The following is a 20,860-nucleotide window of genomic DNA, read 5'->3' on the forward strand; positions in this document are numbered from 1 at the left end:
CCCAGGAATCTATGCTGAAGCTGTAGGCCGCCAAGTGTGCATATTCAGCAGGTTATTGGAGCAGCTATGAAAATTCACAGGGCGGGGGATGCATGCATGTATGGTGAGCAAATATACATGTCACATACGTCCCAGGTTCACCTGGTGGTTGAGGCTTTACATTTAAATGCATTATAATTAGGTTCTCTGCATCCAAAGGTGAAGTTGGGACATGAAGGTCCCCAATTCCTAACTAAAGGGCCTGGGGAGTCACCTTCTACAAATCACAAAGTCCCCTCAGAGGGGGTTTATTTAACCCTATATAAAGTGGCTTGAGGCTGAGCGCAGTGGTTCACGCCTGTAATCCCAGCACTTTGGGAGGCCAAGGCAGGCAGATCGCTTGAGGTCAGGAGTTGGAGACCAGCCTGACCAACTTGGAGAAACACCGTCTCCACTAAAAATACAAAATTACCTGGGCATGGTGGTGCATGTCTGTAATCCCAGCTACTCGGGAGGCTGAAGCAGGAGAATCGCTTGAACGCAGGAGACGGAGGTTGTGGTGAGCTGAGATCACACCATTGCACTGCAACCGGGGCAACAAGAGCAAAACTCCGTCTCAAAATCCATAAATAAATAAATAAATAAATAAATAAATAAATAAATAAAATAAAGCGGTTTGTTTTCCAGCCTGACTCAGGGTAGCCCAGAGTCTTCTGATGGTGCTGGCAAGGAAGCTCAGGGAGGCTTTGGCCATTGTCCAGATCCTCAGAGAAAGGACTGCTCACCATACAGGGTCCACTGTGGGAACAGAAACCTGCTTTTTCCCAGTGGAAGGTAAAGGGACTAGAAGTGGGGAGCAGTCTGAATCAAAAGAGAAACCGGACTGAGAAAAGTCAGAGAGAGAACAGGGAGCAATGAGAATCAAAGCAAAAGTCAGGGATGGCTCCTTCTAAATTCTGAGCTTCTCCCTTACTTTACCTATAGGAGGTGGAAACTTCAAGTGCTGGACTTGCTGGATGTTGATGAGAATGTCTGGGCCGGATGGCCTGGAGGCTAGGCCCTGTCCTCCTCCCCAGAGGCCATGAGTAAGAGGCAGACAGCAGAGGACTATCCAAGGATGGGAGAGCACCAGCCCTTAAAGGTGTTCATAGATGTCTGCCTCAAGGAAACACCCCAAGATGAATGCCTGAGATACCTCTTCCAGTGGGTTTACCAAAGGAGAGTTTTAGTACACCTGTGCTGTAGTAAGTTGGTGAATTATCTAACACCCATTAAATATCTTAGAAAGTCATTGAAAATAGTCCACCTGAATAGTATTCAGGAGCTGGAAATTCACAACATGTCCTGGCTGCATCTGATAAGAAAGCTTCATTGTTACCTGAAGGAGATGAAGAATCTTCACAAACTCATTTTCTCCAGGTGCCATCATTACTCTTCGGACAATGACCTCGAGGAATGGTTACTCACCAAATTCAGCCTGTGTTCCTCAGGCTGGAACACCTCCAATTGCTTAAAGTAAAATTGATCACCTTCTTCAGTGGGCACCTGGAACAGCTGATCAGGTGAGAAAGGATCGTGCACTTTCTCTGCAGACCACAGCACAGCCTTTTTTTGTTACAGCAAACGCTAGAAGGCATAACTTTTGTGTCAGCCAGTGGTGACATCACAGTGAAGGGGACACCAGAATATCAACACATTGTCCCGTTCAGTGCTCCATGTTCTGGAGTGGCTATCACAGGATCTCTGCAATGAGGGCAGCGGGGTTACCTGGGGTAGAGGCTAGAGAGCTACATCATGTACAAGCCAGGTAGTGGGGGTTTCAGCTCTACTGGGGGGTGCATATGTGAATTTCTTGTTACAAAGTGTGTTTCAAGTTGATATGATATAAAAGAGGTAATAGAGGAGGGTATGAAAGGAGGGACAGCGCATCAAACCTGTGCATTTCACAGTAGAAACTCTGTCCTCACCAGCTTAGTGATCACAAATGATCCTGTCTCTGATTCCCTGTTTGTAAAAGGTTGTTTTGAACTCCAGGAAAGGTAATTGACATGGGAAATGCATGCTTCCGGGATGGAGGTGAGGGAGTAGGCGTGAGAGTGGTAAAAAGTGACAGTTGGTTTGCAGATGCAGGCATGTCAGGGAGCCCCTGCTGACATGTAGCTCTAGCTGATGACCCTAGACCTTGCTCAGTTGAGTTCTTCGTGCACATCTCCCACCGGGTACCTGTGGCCCAGAGATGAACTTTTCTGCTAAAAGATGAAGAAAAGAGGCTTTAGTGACGTGATTTTGTGGCCTTGAACCAATCACACAAGCAATGGTGAAAGGATTGAGGCTAAACTAGGACTGCCCCTGAATGATCAGAGTCCTCATCACAGAGCAACTTGCATGTGGACCATCATCACATGATGGGAATAAACTTGTGTTTGGGTGAAGCAGACATTTCCCTTTCAGTTATTCCCCACCACCTTCATCTAACTGGTATCACTGCCCAGAACTAACTTCTTGATCTCCACAGGTGCCTCCAGAACCCCTTGGAGAACTTGGAGTTAACTTGTGGCTACCTATTGGAAGAGGACATGAAGTGTCTCTCCCAGTACCCAAGCCTCGGTTACCTAAAGCATCTGAATCTAAGCTACGTGCTGCTGTTCCGCATCAGTCTTGAACCCCTCGGAGCTCTGCTAGAGAAAATTGCTGCCACTCTCAAGACCCTCATCTTGGAGGGCTGTCAGATCCACTACTGCCAACTCAGCGCCATCCTGCCTGGCCTGAGCCGCTGCTCCCAGCTCACCACCTTCTACTTTGGCAGAAATTGCATGTCTACGGATGCCCTGAAGGACCTGCTGCGCCACGCCAGTGGGCTGAGCAAGTTAAGCCTGGAGACGTATCCTGCCCCTGAGGAGAGTTTGAATTCCTTGGTTCGTGTCGATTGGGAGATCTTCACCCCACTTCGGGCTGAGCTGATGTGTACACTGAGGGAAGTCAGGCAGCCCAAGAGGATCTTCACTGGTCCCACTCCCTGCCCTTCCTGTGGCTCATCACCGTCTGAGGAACTGGAGCTCCATCTTTGCTGCTAGGGAAGGCGTGCCTAGTGGGGTTGATAAATCCACACTTCTCTTCCAGGCACTTGGACACTAAAATCTAGTATGTATGTGCAAGTTATGTTTGTTTTTTCTTATTTCCTTTTTTAATAAATCTAAAATTTTATTAAAGCACATTTGAGACAGGGTTTCGCTGTGTTGCCCCAGCTGGTCTGAAACTGCTGGGCACATGGGATTCTCCTGCCTTGGCCTCCTAAAGTGCCAGGATTACTGGCATGAGTGATTGTGACCAGGCCACATGCAACTTACAGGAAGCACAGAATTCTTTGCTTCAGGCAGGTGCTCAGTATGAGGGAAAAAAGATAACAGCAGGGGGCAAGACTAGAGGAAAATGTTGAGGTGGAGTCAATGAGACCTTACGGGACCCATGTCCTACAGAGTCAGAAAGAGAAGCTAAAGTCCTACAGTGATGAGAATGTTATCCCTGCAGGGACGGTTACCAAGGAATATCAGAAATAACCTCAATGAAAACTTTCTGGTGTCCTCTGTATTTGATTGACTTATTTTAGTGATTTATACATCAGAAATCTCTAGTTATTGAGTTACTGATGGAAAAGTATCAAAGTACTCTGTTGTCTGTGATTGAGATTCAGCTGCAAAACATCTAATTCCCACCCATTCTTTTTCTTTGCTTTTTTTTAAAAAAAATGATAATAATAAAAGACAACATCTTGCTTTGTCACCCAGGCTGCAGTGCAGTGGTCCCATCTGGGCTCACTGCAATCCTATCCTTCGGGGCTCCAGTGATTCTCATGCCTCAGCCACTCTAGTAGCTGGAATTGCATGCAAGTGCCACCAAGCCTGCTACTTTTTGTATTTTTAGTAGAGACGCGGTTTTTCCATGTTGACCAGGCTGGTCTTGAGCTCCTGGCTTCAGTGATCTGCTGACCTTGGCCTCCCAATGTGCTGGGATTACGGGTGTGCCAATGATCTCCACCCATTCTTTACTTCTCTTCAGTCATCTGTTTTTTCCTTACATTTTCGCCTGCAAGGAGCAGCTCAGTCAGGCACAAAGGGACAGGCAGAGAGGGGCCCCGAGGAGAAGATGGGCTTGAGGTGGTAGGCAGAGCTGGGATCAAGCTACAGGGGCCTTTGTTGGGAAGCAGAAATGGCACTTAGTTCAATGACCTGGCCAGCTATGGGGCCACTGTGCCCACCCTGCTAACAGTGCCAAGTTCCTGGGTGTCAAAGGGAGGTTCTGTGCTAATCCTCCTGGGGCTGCATTTCCAAGATCTGCCCCCCACAGGGGTGACCACGGAGACTGACGTTCCTAATTGCTGGGTCTGGGGACCACGGTCCACTCCTGGAGGCACCCCACCTTGGCAGGGTTGTGAGCCATGCCTGTGCCCCGTGTTCCTGGGGCAGACAGCTGTGCCACCCACACCCTCTCATGGCTTAATGAGACCCGCTCCCAGGTCTGGAGCCTCTACAAAGCCTCAAACTCACTCCTCACTGCCTGCTGTTAGCCTGCAATATTCTTAACTAGAGTGCAGTTGGGGCTCATTAAACCAGACCCAGAAGCATTGGGTTTGTTTTTGCAGGGTTGGCCAGAGCTGCTGTGAACCTGCATCGCACCTGTCACCTCTGTGGAGAAACACAGAGAGAGGGCATAACTGAGGCTACGTACACTTTGAACCTGATGGGATCCTGGGACAAGAGGGAGTCCTGGCCCTCCTGAGTTGGCAGAACAGTAGCTCCAAAGGCACAACTGAAGCTGCCCAGGTCGCAGTTCCAACCAAGGTCCCCCAGTGCTCTTGAGGGCTCAGGAGGTCTCCCCTTCTCCTGCAGCATGGGGGTGTCTGCTCCCACTGTGTGGTCCCTCCTGGCACCTGCTGTAATTTTGGAGCGGGGTTGGGGTCAAGCATGTATGCTGTGGCAGCCCAGATGAGTGTGTGCATGCTCAGGTTAGTGCTGATGCACCGTCCGCCTGCTGTCTTGAACACTCTGGGCTTTGGGCCCTGATGAGCATGGGAGGGAGGCTGAGAGGGGGCTGAGGACAGATCAGTGCTGGCCTTTGGATGCTCCTTGATGCAAGTGACCTGGGCGCCATGGGTGGTGGTGGGAGGCAGACAGACACCTGGATGGGAAGACGAGGGTACCTGGTGAGGCTCTACCTTGTGACCAAGGAGGGCCTGAAGCCCGTGGGCTGGTCCACCAGTGCTATGGACCAGAGTGGGAATATGTGGTGCCTTTTCTGTGCCTGCCAATGGCTACCTATGACCCAAGCAGCACATACTTCCTTCCCCATGATGCCCCAAAAGCCCCAGACTCAGGGAAAACATCAGGATGAACAGTGGCAGAGTGAAACTACCCATTCTTGGGATGATTTTCCTGCAGAGACAAGCAATCCACTCTGGGGCCTTTTCTCTACTGAGAGCTGTGGAGATGATGAGATGACTTTCCTGGAAAGAGCAGCAGACACCACTGTGTACTCCAGGGACAAACATGGAAGCTGCTTTTGCTGTGCCTGGTTCATTTGCAGCCTTGCAAAAATCTGGCACCTGTGCTGGCACCTGGAGCTGCCTGCCCCACTGCTGCGGGAGCCAGTGACTGTCCAAAGTGGCCAGACCCCCTGCTCACTCACACACCCCTCACTGCTCCAGTCCTGACCCTCCCTTAATAGGCATGTGATCCAGGCCTGAAGCATGAGCCAAGCATAGTCTACCAGTCTGAGTGGGCAGAACAAACCCAGTGAACCCCATCAAAACTCCGGCAAAGGTGCCCCCAGCCATAGAGGCTTCTGGCCAGAAAAGTCACATCCCAAGGATTTCATAAGAGAAAATTACTTAAACACAAAGAAAGACAATAAGAAAGGAAGGATGGAAGAGAGAAGTCTCTAACCAACCAGAAAACAAGAAATTAAATGGGAGTACTAAGCCTTTATCAATAACAACAATGAAGACAATTTATCTCAGTTCTGCAAGTGAAAGGCTTAGGGTCCTTGAATGAGTAAAAGAATAAGACCATACTATATGCTGTTTTCCAGAAACTCACTTCACCTATAAGGACACATGTAGTCTGAAAGTGAAGGGGTAGAAAAAGATATTCCATGCAACACACCTGTATTTCCAGCTAACTGGAAGACTGACATGGGAGGATCATTTCAGCCTGAGAGGCCGAGGCTGCACTGAGCCGAGATTGCACCACTGCACGCCAGCCTTAGAAACAAGAGTAAGGCTCTGTCTTTCAAAAGAAGAAGAAAGAAAAGAAAAGCAAAGAAGATGTCTCTTCACATTTTATGCTGCACAGGCATTTTTTTTCTGATCTGCACTGCACTGCCAAGCCAGGTGTATTCTGTTGAGCTCACTTTGCAGCTGTCTTGCTTCTTGTTTATCCTAAGTGGCACCCAGAATAGTAGGTGGCACATTGCAGGCACTCAGTCAAAGGTTTTTTTGTGTGTTTCACATTTTTTTGTCTGTTTGTTTTGTTTGTTTGTTTGTTTTTGAGACAGAGTTTCACTCTTGTTGCCCACCCAGGCTGGAGTGCAATGGCGTGATCTCAGCTCACTGCAACCTCTGCTTCCCGGGTTCAAGCAATTCTCCTGCCACCACACCCGACCAATAGGAAGGGGAGGCACTGGATGTTAATAGTGTCAAATGTGCCAAAATCTTCTCTGTGGTTTTTCCCCAGAGTCTCCCCCTCCAGGGCCACCTGAAAATCCTCAGCCCTGGACAATGCAAGATTTTTTTTGACTGAGGATCACTGTGCTCCTTCTAGATCCACCAGAAAGTGCCAGGCAGTCTGATAGGTCCTGGTTTGACTTACATCTAGCAAGACCTTCACCTGGTTGGCAGGAGTAGATATGGGGTCACTTGGATGACAGGGACTCCAGTCCAGACCCCATTCTACCCCATTCCCTCCTGCAAAGATCAATCCTCACAGTCCTATGAGGCTGTGGCAAGTGCAGAGACAGAACTGCACCATATCCAACGTGCCTCCCTTCCCCTGGCCTCACACCAAGTCTCCCTCCCTCTGACATGTCCCTTGTCTTTGCATCCAGGGTGGATGTTTGCCATTGACTCTCTCTCCCCATGTCTCCCTGCTAGACTGACTCTTTGCCCCTGGGGTGAGATGGGGCAGCCACTGGAACCTCATGTAGACCAGGGTGAAATCAAAGGGCCTTAGAAACTCGCAGCTCCACATCCAGGCACAGGTCCTTTGAGGATCTCAGACACAAGTCCACAGCTTATCAGGGACGTGGCTCTGTGAAAGCCAAATAACCCGGCCCCCTACCCTGCTGCCATCTCTCTCCTCTGTACTTACTCTGGCCCACATCAGCTCCTCTGGGCCACTCCCTTTCTGGGCCCTGTTCTTTTCCTTAGTCCCCCTGGCTCCATCCAGCCTGCAGCGAGTTCCCAGACCTCCCCCACCCCAGGCTGCCACAAGCACCTTCTTAGGCATCCACTCTGCTCTCAGAGTGAGCTTCTCCTCAGATCTTTATTGGGGAAAAAAGGAGGGCAGCCCCTGATCTTGGAAAAGACGGTCACAAATGCGACCTGGAATGAGATCCTGTTGAGGACTAAAGAAGTCCAGCAGGGCCTGAACAGTGATTTCTACTGTTAGAAACATGGAGAGGGCAAACACCACGGGCAAAGAAAGCCCTGACTCAGAAACAGACTTACTGCATTCCAGGTGCAGCCTCGTCAGCTCTAAGGCTGGGCAAGGGGATCCTAGAAGGGATGGGCCCCTGCACTGGGACCTGTCCCAGGCTCTGCCAACAGCCTGGCACTTCTAGGAAAACCAGAGGAGTCAGCTCTTCCTGTGGAAGGCAGACAGACTTCCCCTCCATTGGTCCTGGGTGCCTCTTTAGGTCCAGAAGAGCAGCTGAGGAGCTCCCTGTTTTGTGCCTTGCTATGTGCACCCAAAAAGCTCAGTAGAATTTGGGGAGAATGTATGAGTCACTGCTGATTCCAGGGAGAGTGTCTCTCAGCACTGTTTGTGGCCATAGTCCTCGGTGCAGGAGAGATGGCCTGACATTTCCAGGAAGCAGAGGATTCAGCTTCTCTCACAGCTCAGGCTGGGGGAGGAAAACAGAAGTTCAGAAATATTTCAGAGACCCCCATCAAAAGCCTGGAGAAGCTTTGGAATCCCAGTAGAAATTCTGTGAGTGGAATTGAAGTCAGGCCGTCCCTTCAGATGGGCTCTGAAAGCTACTCTGACCTGGACAGCAGAGGAGCACCTTCAGAAGCACATGCAACCAGAACATGGTAGAAAGACCCCCCAAACTGCAGGATTCTCACTGGGGTCCTGAGGATGGTGCAGGATTCCCCCAAGGGGTTCATTTTTCTCCCAAATTCTTCAGATACACAGCTTGCACCATTCATGCTTCCAGATTGAAAAGTCTCCCTCCTTATGTCTGACCACACTGCTCCTCTTTGGGCTCTGCCCCAGCTCGCACACTCAGATTCACTCTTCCCAAGCTGGTATTCTGAGGGAAGCCCATCACGTTTGTGAGTAATGATGCTTCACCTTCCAGTAGGAACCAAGACTGTATCTGCCCTCTCTGCCCTCAAAGACACTGTGATGTTTTACGAGTCTGCATTATGTCTTTTGTAATTAGGTTTTTTTAATTTTTAAACTCAATCTAGAAGGAAGTCTTTCAATCCTTTTGTCTAGATGCCCACAAAATACCTGCCGTGTTTTATGTTGTCTTGGTTCCCTCCTAGGGTCCCATTAGAACAGTCAGTACTGTCCAGCCCAACCTCCACCTCACTTTGTAATTTAGGCCTGATTTCTTTCAGTGATGCCTTGACCTTAACCTTGAGATAAATTACACCCTCAGTAGTTCCTGTCTTCCACCTGAATGGGCATATGATCTACCATGTTAGGTAGCACAAAACCCAGGTGACCAGTGGATACACTGAGATTTTATTGTGTTTTTAGGGATGACATCACTGTCTTCTTAAAGCTGTTTTAACTCTGAAAAGTTTTGATACTTTTGATGTGACCAAAGGTTCTCCAATAAAGATACCATATATATATATATATATATATATATATATATATATATATATATGTATTTCTAATGTCTGAAACAGATAAAACCCTTCCCTGTATCACTATGAAGGTCACATATTAGTCAAACTTTACCAATATTTATGGAATAAGTGAATAAATGAGTTTTAGTCCTTCACCCTATTATTAATTCTTTCACTTTCATAAATCCATATCTAATTTAATCACTTAATAAGAAGAAAGTTGAAAACTCAATCACTGTTAACTGGGTGGAAGTTCAGGATCCAGTTGGATGTCATTTTTGGATTGGAAGTTGGTAATTGAGAAGGGGGTCGTGGTGAGAAAAGTCAATAAAACTCCTGAAGATGCACAGAAGAGACCCAAAACCCTGGCTCCTGGAGCTACTCCTTGATTCTCAGGGAGGTCCCAGCACCCTGCAAAGTGAGTCCAGATCTGGCAAGTCACCACTTATTAGGGATGTGCCCGTTTGATCTGATGTTCTGTATAGCATGTCACACAAAAGTCTGGAAGACACTAGCACATACACTGTGAAGAGAAGTCTCAAAAAAAGGGAAGCTTATAGAATACACTTGCTCTGTGATTTTGGAATGTTTTGCATTGAGAATTCTGTCCAGAGAAGGCAAAAAGAATGAAAAACAAAGGAAGCTCACCCACATGTACTTCTATGTACCTTTTACCATGCTGGACTTTCTTTTGTTTTGTTTTCTTTTCTCTCTCTCTCTTTTTTTTTTTTTTTTTTTTTTTTGATATGGCATCTCACTCTGTTGCCCAGGCTGGAGTGCAGTGGCACGATCTTTGATCACTATAACCTCCACCTCCTGGGTTCAAGCAATTCTCCTCCCTCGGCCTCCCCAGTAGTTGGGATGATACGTGCCACCACGCCCAGTTAATTTTTGTATTTGTTTTTATTATACTTTAAGTTTTAGGGTACATGTGCACAACGTGCAGGTTAGTTACACATGTATACATGTGCCGTGTTGGTGTGCTGCACCCAGTAACTTGTCATTTAACATTAGGTATCTCTCCAAATGCTATCCCTCCCCACTCCCCACACAACAGGCCCCAGGTGTGTCCATGTGTTCTCATTGTTCAATTCCCACCCTATCACAAGGACAAAAAACAAACACCGCATGTTCTCACTCATAGGTGGGAATTTTTGTGTGTTTAATAGATACAGAGTTTCACCATGTTGCCCAGACTGGTCTCGAACTCCTGACCTGAAGTGATCCATGCGCCTCAGTCTCCCAAAGTGCTGGGATTACAGACGTGAGCCACCACACCGGGCCAATTGCTGGACTCTCATGACACACATGGATATGGTATCACAAAGGCAATTTTTTCCATAATCCAATTTATTTATATTATTGGTAGTGAGCTAATGTTGACGTCCCCAAGTTAGCAATTCAGTGGCTATACCCATGACAAACGTTTCCATGCATCACGTGGTCAACAGCATTTGCTCCTGGGTTCAAGAGATTCTCTTGCCTCAGCCTCCTGACTATCTGGGATTACAGGGGCCCGTCACCACCCCAGGCTAATTTTTTGTATTTTTAGTAGAGACGGGTTTTTACCACATTGGCCAGGCTGGTCTCAAATTCCTGACCCCGTGGTCTGCCTGCCTCGGCCTGCCAAAGTGCTGGGATTACAGGCATGAGCCACCACGCCTGGCCATTAACCATTCTTAAAATATCACATTGCATTCTTTAAAAGTTTTATATCTTTCATATACGTAAATTACAACACAAATATTTATACTCAACTAGTATTTACATTATAGTAAATTTTCTTTTCTTGCTCTGTCCCCCAGGCTGGAGTGCACTGGTGCGATCACAGCTCACTGCAATCTTCGCCTCCCGGGTTCAAGCGATTGTCCTGCCTCAGTCTCCTGAATACCTGGGATTACAGGCGAATGCCACCACGCCCAGCAATTTTTTTGTATTTTGAGTAGAGATGGGGTTTCACCATGTTGGCCAGCCTGGTCTCAAAATCCTGACCTGAAGCGATCTGCCCACCTCAGCCTCCCAAAATGCTGGGATTACAGGTGTGAGACACCAAGCCTGGCCATGACAATAGCCTCAGCCTCCCAAAGTGCTGGGATTACAGACATGAGCCACCGCTCCTGGCTCATAATAGTAAATTTTTAAAAATACCATATAATATAATCCTTGCAACATTAAATTACACCATCTGGTCTGATCTACCAGCAGATGGCACCCGAGACCTATGGATTGGACATTTTACTCTTCTTAGGAATGAATCCAGTCCAGAAATGCCCACCCTGCCCCCTGCTGGCTCCTGGGGCTCTGCTGTTTGGGGGAGTCATGATGAAGTTGTGGCAGAGGGTAGAAGATGAGCCCCATTGCATGCCCTGGGTTCTTGTTGCCTCCCTGTTATCAGGAAAAGGAGGTGAGATTGAAAGATGAAAATGGCTGGGACTTCTGCTGAGAAGAGAAAAAAGAACAAGATGTATTCATCTAACTGTGTGCCAGTCCCCATGCCAAGCCCTAAACATGAACCATCTCATTGGATCCTTCCAGGGTCCTATAAGCTGTTGGACATCATCATCCTCATTTTACAGGGACCTGAGGCTCTTGGCTAAGATCCCTGACAGCAATACCAGCCCCTGAATCCTCAGCAGGATCCTTCACTTGGGTGCCCATTATGCAGGCTTCCTCAGCACAGGGAAGGTCACTCATCACCCACAGGCACTTGATCGTTATCCACCCTTTGATGATGTGAGATTCCAGAACACGCTGCACTGGTCTCTTCCTTGTTAGGGAGAGAGGGGAGTTGTTATGAGAAAATCTCTCATCAATCTGACCTAGCTCCCTAATAAGAAGTAACTTTTTTAAATGTCAGATGGAAATATTTAAAAAGTGTTACATACCTGTATAGTTTTAGTATTTTACTTAAAGGGAATGTGGCTGTCTTTACTGGCTACAACCAGTTTAATTCAAGAAGGGCTGCTAGTCATCAGGGGAAAAAGCAAGGGTTGGTGCTGCCCAGAGGCTCCAGCTAATACACAATATGGACATCCCCTTCCAGGGCAGCGGGAAGAGAGTGGCTCCTTGTGCAGTGAAGCTGACGTCCACCAACTAAGGCTTCTGGAAGCATGTGGAGACTCACAGGGGGTGGGCAGGGTCTCGGCATCTGGCTAGCGGTGAAAGACCCTGAGAAGAAGGTGCTTTCCGTGTGGATTGGCTCACTGTTCTTGCCCAGTAACGTTCCAGGCCCTTGGTGTCCACCTAGTGTGTATTAACCCACTGAACAGCCACAGAAACTAACAAGGAATTAACAGACATCTAAAGAAGTGAAGAACTGGAGGAGGCCAAGCCAAGCGTGGTGGTCCACGCCTATACTCCCTGCATTTTGGGAGGCCAAGGCAGGAGAATCACAAGCTCAGGAGTTCCAGATCAGCCTGGACAAGACAGCGAGACCTTGTCACCACACAAAAAAACAAGCATACAGGCGTGGTGGCTCACACGCCTCTAGTCCTAGCTCCTCAGGAGGCTGAGGTGGGAGGATCACTTGAACCCAGGAAATTGAGGCTGCAGTGAGCTATGATTGTGCCACCGCACTCTAGCCTGAGTGACAGGAGACCTCTAAAAAACAAAACAAAACAAAAAAGCCTGACACAGTGGCTCACACCTGTAATCCCAGCACTTTGGTAGGCCTACTTGCGTGAATCACCCAAAGTCAGGAGTTTGAGACCAGCCTGACCAACATAGTGAGGAAACCCTGTCGCTACTAAACATACACAAATTAGCTGGGCATGGTGGTGCATGCCTGTAATCCCAGCCACTTGGGAGGCTGAGGCAGGAGAATCATTTAAACCCCAGGTGGAGGTTGCAGTCAGCTGAGATGGCACCATTGCACTCTAAACTCCATGCTGGGCAACAAGAGTGAAACTCTGTCTCAAATAAAAGAATGGGAGGAAACTGATTACAATAACCAAATTTCATTTAAATGCCTTGATTTTCTTGGGCTGCATCTTATTGATTGGACAACTCAGTCAGTGCCTTTTGTTTTTTCCATCAATAACTGAAGATTCCTGAGGCTTAAACTGGAAAACAGGTTACTTAATAATACAGGGCACCAGACAGATTCTGCTCAGTTTTCCTTTATTTCTGATTGTTTCTTTACAACCATCCATGCAAGAGTAACTCCCTCAAGTATTCTCAAGCCTCCACTCTACACATTCAGATTCCCATTTTCGACTCTACAGGACACAGGTCCCCAAAGTCCCATCGAATCCATGGCAACATTTCCCGCAAGTCCGGCCTCTGCTTGATCAGCTTTCCTTTCCCACTTTCAGAGCCCATGTGTGAAACGATGGGTTCTGTGCTCCCTATAGGGTGTACCTAAGACCTAGGTTTTAGTTTCCAAGTGTCCAGAAGAAAGCGTTTGACATATCCACCAAAATAGGCAGGCATTCAACAGCAGCATTGATCTGCCTCCAGGTCATAAAATGACCTGTTGCCACAGTCAGGGCAGTAGTCAGTACAGAACAAGATCCTCTTGGGGTGCCTTAAGTCCCTCACTCTCTTCATCAGCTCAGCCCTAAGTTGGGCAAATCTGCTCCAGCAGAGAGTACCATCAGCACCATAACTCTCCCGCGGGGCAGGATACAGCTCCAGGCATAACTTTCTGAGTATGATTGTGTGGCTCAGCAGGTTCTCCAGGGTTGCCATGCAGATGGGATTTCCACAGAAGCTGAAGGTGTTGAGCTCAAAGCAGTGGCTCAAGGCAGGCAGGATGGTGTTGACTTGGGAGTCTACGATGCCACAGTCATCTAAATCCAGGTACTCAAGGGTGGCTGCAACTTTTTCTAGGAGAATTTGGAGAGGCACAAGACTGTAATTGGTCAGTCTGATGCCATTCAGGTCCAGGGTCTTTAGTTGACTGATGCTCGGGCACTGGGATAGATGCTTCAAGTCTGATTCCAAAAGCGCACAGTTAGTTATTGCGAGGATCTTTAACGAGGTCTTCAGACAGCTGCGGAGAGAGAGCAAGAAGTTAATTCTGGGGAATCATAGGGGTGAGTGGAGGGTGGTGGGGAATGACTTCAAGGTAATGGATGGAGACCATTTTACCCAAGCCCAGGGTCATTCTGATTGTCTGATGGTCAACACTTAGGAAGCAGCGTGATGAAGACCTTTGCCACTGAGGTCAATTCCACTTTAGGCCTGGCGCAGTAACTCACACCTGTAATCCCAGAACTTTGGGAGGCTGAGACAGGTGGATTCCTTGAGATCAGGAGTTTGAGACCAGCCTGCTGATCATGGCAAAACCTCCTCTCCGCCAAAAATCCAAAAATTAGCCAGGTGTTGTGGCAGGCGCCTGCAATTCCAGCTACTTGTGAAGCTGAGGCAGGATAATTGCTTGAACCCAGGAGGTAGAGGTTGCAGTGAGCAGAGATCATGTCACTACACTCCAGCCTGGGTGACAGAGCGAGACTCTGTATTTAAAAAAAAAAAAAGAGAAAAATAATTCCATTTGAGGCTGAGTCATTTCACCATCATTTATAGGAATGGATCAAGTTCTCAGAATCCCTGAAGCTCCCTTTCCTCATCTGTCAGGCAGAAAACCACATCCCTGGGCTACAGGAGCCCAGTGGAGATTCAGGCATAAAGGACAAACCCAGACAGGATCCTGCAACATCAGCTGGGGTGGGCAGGCTGCAGGCGTCCCTGACACGCCTGTATCATCAGCAAACCATCTATCACTTTCACCATTCTTTGTGCCTGCTCCCTGACCCTCTGTTTCAGAATCATGCATTTCCTAGGTAATTAATTTACCTGGAGCTCAAAAGAAACTTTTACAACAGGGAATTAGAGATGGGATCATTCTTGTTCACGAAACTGTGGGGCACAAAGCTGATTTTCTGACATGTGCAGGTTTGCTGAGCATTCCCCTCTTCAGTGCCCACTTCACTTCCCTACTTCCCATCATCTTCTTAAAAATTATCTTGTTGGCTGGGCGTGGTACCTCTCGCCTATAATCCCAGCACTTTGGGAGTCCAAGGTGGGTGAATCACCTGAAGTCAGGAGTTGGAGAATAACCTGGCCAACATGGTGAAACCCTGTCTCTACTTAAAATATAAAAATTAGCCAGGTGTGGTGGCCCACGCCTGTAATCCCAGGTACTCAGGAAGCTGAGGCAGGAGAATCGCCTGAACCTGGGAGGCAGAAGTTGCTGAGAGCTGAGATGTCACAACTGCACTCTAGCCTGGACAATCAAAGTGAAAATCCATCTCAGAAAAAAAAAGTTATCTTGTTTGTTTTTACTTTTATTTATTCATTTCTGACAGGGGTCTTGGGATGTTACCCAGACTGGTCTTAAACTCCTAGGCTCAAGTTATCCTCTTGCCTCAGACTCCCAAAGTGATAGGATTACAGGCATGAGCCAGCGCCCCTGGCCTATTTTTCCTCATCTTCACTTAGACACACGTCCTCAGGAAGAATTCAGAAAGGCACCCTCACTAGATCTGAACCCCCAGTAGCTAGCTTCCCAGCATGGCAGCCTCTCTATAGCATCTCCCCTAGCTGATCCCTCTGCCTCTATTGGGAGGGTTGCATGATACCCATTTCAGGACAGGGCCGCCAACAGGACAATGCATGGACATTCTAGTGTCCCCTTCACTGTTACATCCTCATAGGCTGGCTCACAGTAGAGGCCCACTAGTGTTTAGTGTAACAGGCTCTGCTGTGGTCTGCAGACAAAGCTCATCACCCTCCCTCACCTGAGCAGCTGGTCCAGGTGGCCTTCGAGGAAAGAAACAGAGTTCATATAAAGCTTTTGGAGGCAGCACAGCTTGAGGAACTGAGTGGTGAACTGGGTAACAATCTCCTTCTTCTGCTCTGGGGAAACGTAGCGAGAGACATCCATGTGGGAGAGAACGAGCTTCTGAAGATTCCTCATGTGGCCCAGGTATGGGGTAAACTGTGTCAGGATGGGCAGTATCCACTTGCAATTCACTTCCACCTCCTGGATACAGTCTAGGTTCACCATTTTCAGGATGCTTCTGATATTGTGGAAGGGCATTCCCAAAATTTTCAGCTTCTTACAGCACAGGTGTAGTAAATCTTTCCTCTGCTTGACCCATAGAAGGAGGTAGGTGAGGTATTCATCCAGAGTCCTGTTCTTGAGCCAAAGTTCTATGAACACAGTCAAGGGCTGCTGTCCTCTCATCCTTGGACAGTCCTGCACTGTTTTTTTGTTCCTCTTGGCATTGAGGAAGCACCCGTGGGCCATAGCTTCAGACCAAACCATCCAGAAGTTCTCACAGACATCCTGTAAATCCAGCACTTGAAGTTTCCATCTCCTGTGGGAAAATAGAGGTGAGACTGAGAATTTCAGAACTCATTTCTGAACTTAAACTCCACATCCTGGATAGCAGCTCCTCCTCTCCCTGCTTCTTGTCCCTCTCTCTGACTTTTCTTCACCCTGTTTTCCCCTTGGATCCTGCCCACTTCCACATTTTTTTTTTTTTTTTGAGACCAAGTCTCCCTTTTTCGCCCAGGCTGGAGTGCAGTGGTGTGAGGTCACCTCACTGCAACCTCTGCTTCCCGGGTTCAAATGATTCTCCTGCCTCAACCTCACAAGTAGCTGGGATTACAGGAACCCACCACCATGCCCAGCTAATTTTAGTATTTTTAGTAGAGTTGGGGTTTGCCATGTTGGACAGGCTGGCCTCCAACTCTTGACCTCAGCCTCCCAATGTGCTGGGATTACACTGTGAGCCACCGTGCCTGGCCCAGTTCTCACTTTTCATGGTGCCTTTCAGTGCCATTAGAGGAGAGGTTCCTGTTACCTCCATGGACCTGGCATGGTGAGCAGTGCTTTCCCTGAGGAGTTGGTGAATGACCAAGTCCTCTCAGCTTCCTCACCACCACCATCCCCCCTTGGGCCTCCTCACTTCTCATGACCCAGTTGTTCCTTCTGTTGGACACCTGGGCCCTCCCCACCAGCCCACCTGGGCCACCTCACCTGGGATGAACCCCTTGGGTAAGCAGTGCATCAAGCCCATCCAGCACAGCTTGGAATGCCTCCAGACAAGGCATCTTTATCAGAGGCCTCAGAGGGAGGCGGTGGAAGGGCCAGGCCTGCACCATCAGCTTCAGGGCCTCACAGCGTCTCCTGCTGAAGGCCTCCATGAACAGTGGGGGGAAAAGTTCCATGGGCAGCTCCTGCAGGGTGGAGATGGCCAAGGCTTGGTCCTTCAGCAGGCTCCGCCCCGCAAGCTCCAGGAGTCTGGGTGGAGTCCGGATGCTCATCTTCATGAATCTGCAGGGAAAACTTCCAGAGGACAAACCCAGAGAAAAGGCATCACTCTCAGGCCAAGCCCATGCAATCTCATCTTCTCCTATGGCAAAAGTCACTGCTCTGGCAATGGTGAAAGAGCCCTCAGTTTACTCCAATTCTACTCTGTACTCAGTGGCCATTAAGCCAGCATTCTGCCTCTGCTGCATCAGCACGAGCGTCTCCCAAGCAGTGAGGAAGCAGGGCCACCACTAGCCCTTCCTTTCTATCCAGTGTTCCATCCAGTGACTAGTGAGTGTGGAGGAACCTGAAAGCGAACCCCTTCTACCATTGGGGGTAATTACTAATTACTCAAGGTTCTAAAACAATGGGAATGGGAGTGTCACAAGCCTACATGCCCACATTTTCAGTTCCTACAAATAAGCTTGTTGGGAACATTCATGGGGCATCCCTAGAATAGGTTCTATTTGTTTTCTTTTCATTATTTAAGCTTGCTTTCTCTTTCTCTCTCTTTCTTCTTTCCTTCTTTCCCTCTCTCCCTCCCTTCTTTCTTTCTTTCCCACTCTCTCTCCCTTCTTTCTTTCTTGTCTTCTTTCCCTGCCTCCCTTCTCTCATTCTCTCTCTCTTTCTCTCTCTCCCTCTCTCACTCTCTTTCTGACAGGGTCTTGCTCTGTCACCCAGCCTGGAGGGTAGTGGTGGGATCTCAGCTCAGTGCAGCCTTGACCTCCAAGCTCAAAGGATTCTTCCCCCACAGCCTCCTAAGTAGCTGGGACCACAGTTATGCATCACCACACCCAGCTCATCTTTTATTTTTTGACTTTGTAAAGACAGTGGATTTCGCTATGTTGTCCAAGCTGGTCTTGAACTCCTAGTCTCAAGCAATCCACCCCCCTTGGCCTCCCAACATACTGGGATTATAGGTGTGAGCCTCCGCCCCAGCCTTATTATTGAAAATTTCAGTGAGAAGCTTTGAAAGCTATGTGACACTGTTATGCATCACTCGCAAGATAGACGTTTCCAATGCACACCTCTTACACATATTCAAACTGAACCACTTTGGCAGGGTGCAGTGACTCACACCTGTAATCTGAGCATTTTGTGAGGCCAAGGCAGGTGGATCATCTGAGATCAGGAGTTCAAGATGAGCCTGGCCAACATGGTAAAACCCTGCCTCTACTAAGACAGCAAAAATTAGCCAGGTGCAGTGGTTTGCACCTGTAGTCCAAGCTACTAGGGAGGCTGAGGTTGGAGGATCGCTTGAACCCAAGAGGCAGAAGTTGCAGTGAGCTGACATTATACCACTCCACTCCAGCCTGGGAAATAGGCTAGATTGAACAGAGAGACAGAGAGAGCTACATTTGACTAGACTTCTTAATCTCTACCCAGTTAGTCCTGATTGGATTTCTGGCTTTCTTAAAGATCACTGATTGAATTAATATTCATCCATCAAAATGAAACATTTAGGGATAGGGTGGAAGTCCAAGACTCATTCACTGATTCCCTTCACAAACGTGGAGTTTTACTAATATGTGTCCTTCAAAGTCCTGAGTGTGAGATAGGGAAGGGTTGAATCTCTTCCTGATATTAGACACAAAGAAAGCAAACTTGAAAGTATCTTTGTTGAGGGATCCTTGGCCACATCAAATTTATCAAAATATTTCAGAGTTAAAACAGTTTTCAAAGACAGAGATGATAGTCCCTAAGAAAACACAATAGAAATCTTCATATATCCAATGATCACCCGGGTGGCATAAATTTTTTGGTGTTGAAGGAGCTGAATCTCACTTCATCGGCCAGGCTGGAGTGCAGTGGTGTCATCTCGGCTCACTGTTACCTCGGCCTCCAAGATTCAAGCAATTCTCATGCTTCAGCCTTCCACGTAGCTGGGACTACAGGCATGCACCCCCCACAGCCACGTCTCCATTCAGGGGGAAGAATTACAGTGAGGACGTGATTGGTTTAAAATTAAGGTCATAGATCCTTTTTCGTTAAGATATTGTTTTTGTTTTTTGGACAGGGTGTCTCTCTTTTGCCCAGGCTGGAGTACAGCAGTGGTGTGAGCATGACTCACTGCAGCCTCAATCTTCTGGGCTCCAGTGATTCTCCCACACCAGCCACCCAAATAGCTGGGACTACAGATGCATGTCACCATGCTCGGCTAATTAAAAAAAAAAAAAAAAGTAGAGGCCAAGCACCTGTGACTCACAGCTGTAATCCCAGCACTCTGGGAGGCAGAGGCAGGTGGATTATCTGAGGTCAGGAGTTTGAGACCAGCCTGGCCAACATGGTAAAACCTTACCTCTACTAAAATTACAAAAATTAGCCAGGTGCGGTGGTCTGCGCCTATAGTCCAAGCTACTAGGGAGGCTGAGGCAGGAGGATCGCTTGAACCCAGGAGGCAGAGGTTGCAGTGAGCTGACAATACACCACTGAAGTCCAGCCTGGAAAATACGCTACATTCAAAAAAAAAAAAAAAAAAAAAAAAAAAAAAAAAAAAAAGAAAAAAAGGAAAAGAAAAAGAAAAAGAAAAAAGAGAGAAAGAGAACTACATTTGATTCGTCTTCTTCCCAGTTAATCCTGATTGGATTTTTGGGTTTCTTCCAGATTTACTGATGGAATTAGATATTCATCCATCAAAGTGAAAGATTTAGGGTTAGGGTGAAAGTCCAGGACTCATTCACTGATTCCCTCCACAAACATGGAGTTTTACTAATATGTGTCCTTCACAGTCCTGAGTGTGAGATAGGGAAGGGTTGAATCTCTTCCTGATATTAGACAGAAAGAAAAAACTTGAAAGTATCTTTGTTGAGGGATCCTTGGCCACGTCAAATTTATCAAAATATTTCAGAGTTAAAACAGTTTTCAAAGACAGAGATGACAGTCCCTAAGAAAACACAGTAGAAATCTTCATGTATCTAATGATCACCTGGGTGGTATCATCTAATATTTTTTGGTGTGGGTGAAGCTAAGTCTCACTTTGTCGCCCAGGCTGGAGTACAGCGGTGCCATCTCAGCTCACTGTAACCTCCACCTCTGAGATTCAAGCAATTCTCATGCTTCAGCCTTCCACGTAGCTGGGATTACAGGCATGCACCCCCATAGCCATGTCTCCATTTGGGTGAAAGAGGATGTGATTGGTTTAAAATTAAGGTCAAAGATCCTTTTTGATTGATTTTGTTTTTGTTTTTTTGGACAGGGTCTCTCTCTTTTGCCCAGGCTGGAGTACAGCAGTGGTGTGAGCATGGCTCACTGCAGCCTCAATCTTCTGGGCTCAAGTGATTCTCCCACATCAGCCACCCAAATAGCTGGGACTACAGATGCATGTCACCATGCTTGGCTAATTAAAAAAAAAAGTAGAGGCCAAGCACCAGTGACTCACAGCTGTAATCCCAGCACTTTGGGAGGCCAAGGCAGGTGGATCACTTGAGGTCAGGTGTTTGAGACCAACCTGGTCAGCGTGGTGAAACCCCACCTCTACTAAAAATACAAAACTTAGCCAGGCATGGTTTCAGATGTCTGTGACACCAGCTTCTGAGAATGGAGAC

General features: G+C 47.7%; 2 protein-coding genes across 2 annotated transcripts; one reads left to right on the top strand and one right to left on the bottom strand.

The window, feature by feature from the left end:
• Positions 1-1,887: 1,887 nt before the first annotated feature.
• LOC129143175 (PRAME family member 1-like) lies at positions 1,888-3,053 on the top strand. The gene is made up of 2 exons (XM_054678072.1): positions 1,888-2,018; positions 2,495-3,053. The coding sequence occupies exons 1-2, from the start codon at positions 1,888-1,890 to the stop codon at positions 3,051-3,053; spliced, it is 690 nt and encodes a 229-aa protein (XP_054534047.1).
• A 10,433-nt stretch (positions 3,054-13,486) lies between these two features.
• On the bottom strand, positions 13,487-17,350 carry LOC129143173 (PRAME family member 15-like). Its single transcript, XM_054678066.1, has 3 exons — positions 17,043-17,350; positions 15,796-16,377; positions 13,487-14,048 (listed from the first exon to the last, which is right to left on the bottom strand). The coding sequence occupies exons 1-3, from the start codon at positions 17,333-17,335 to the stop codon at positions 13,487-13,489; spliced, it is 1,437 nt and encodes a 478-aa protein (XP_054534041.1). The 5' UTR covers positions 17,336-17,350.
• Between the last annotated feature and the right edge of the window lie 3,510 nt (positions 17,351-20,860).

This window comes from Pan troglodytes, chromosome 1 (genome assembly GCF_028858775.2).
Source record: "Pan troglodytes isolate AG18354 chromosome 1, NHGRI_mPanTro3-v2.0_pri, whole genome shotgun sequence".
Classification (NCBI taxonomy): Eukaryota; Metazoa; Chordata; class Mammalia; order Primates; family Hominidae; genus Pan; species Pan troglodytes.

What these genes read in the sequence shown, in the direction of transcription:
- LOC129143175 (XM_054678072.1), top strand. Translation starts at nt 1,888, where the DNA reads ATGAAAGGAGGGACAGCGCATCAAACCTGTGCATTTCACAGTAGAAAC. An exon ending in TGTTTTGAACTCCAGGAAAG is followed by an intron (nt 2,019 to 2,494) that starts GTAATTGACATG and finishes TGATCTCCACAG; the next exon opens with GTGCCTCCAGAACCCCTTGG.
- LOC129143173 (XM_054678066.1), bottom strand. Translation starts at nt 17,335, where the DNA reads ATGAAGATGAGCATCCGGACTCCACCCAGACTCCTGGAGCTTGCGGGG. An exon ending in ACCCAAGGGGTTCATCCCAG is followed by an intron (nt 16,378 to 17,042) that starts GTGAGGTGGCCC and finishes ATTTTCCCACAG; the next exon opens with GAGATGGAAACTTCAAGTGC. An exon ending in CACCTGGACCAGCTGCTCAG is followed by an intron (nt 14,049 to 15,795) that starts GTGAGGGAGGGT and finishes CTCTCTCCGCAG; the next exon opens with CTGTCTGAAGACCTCGTTAA.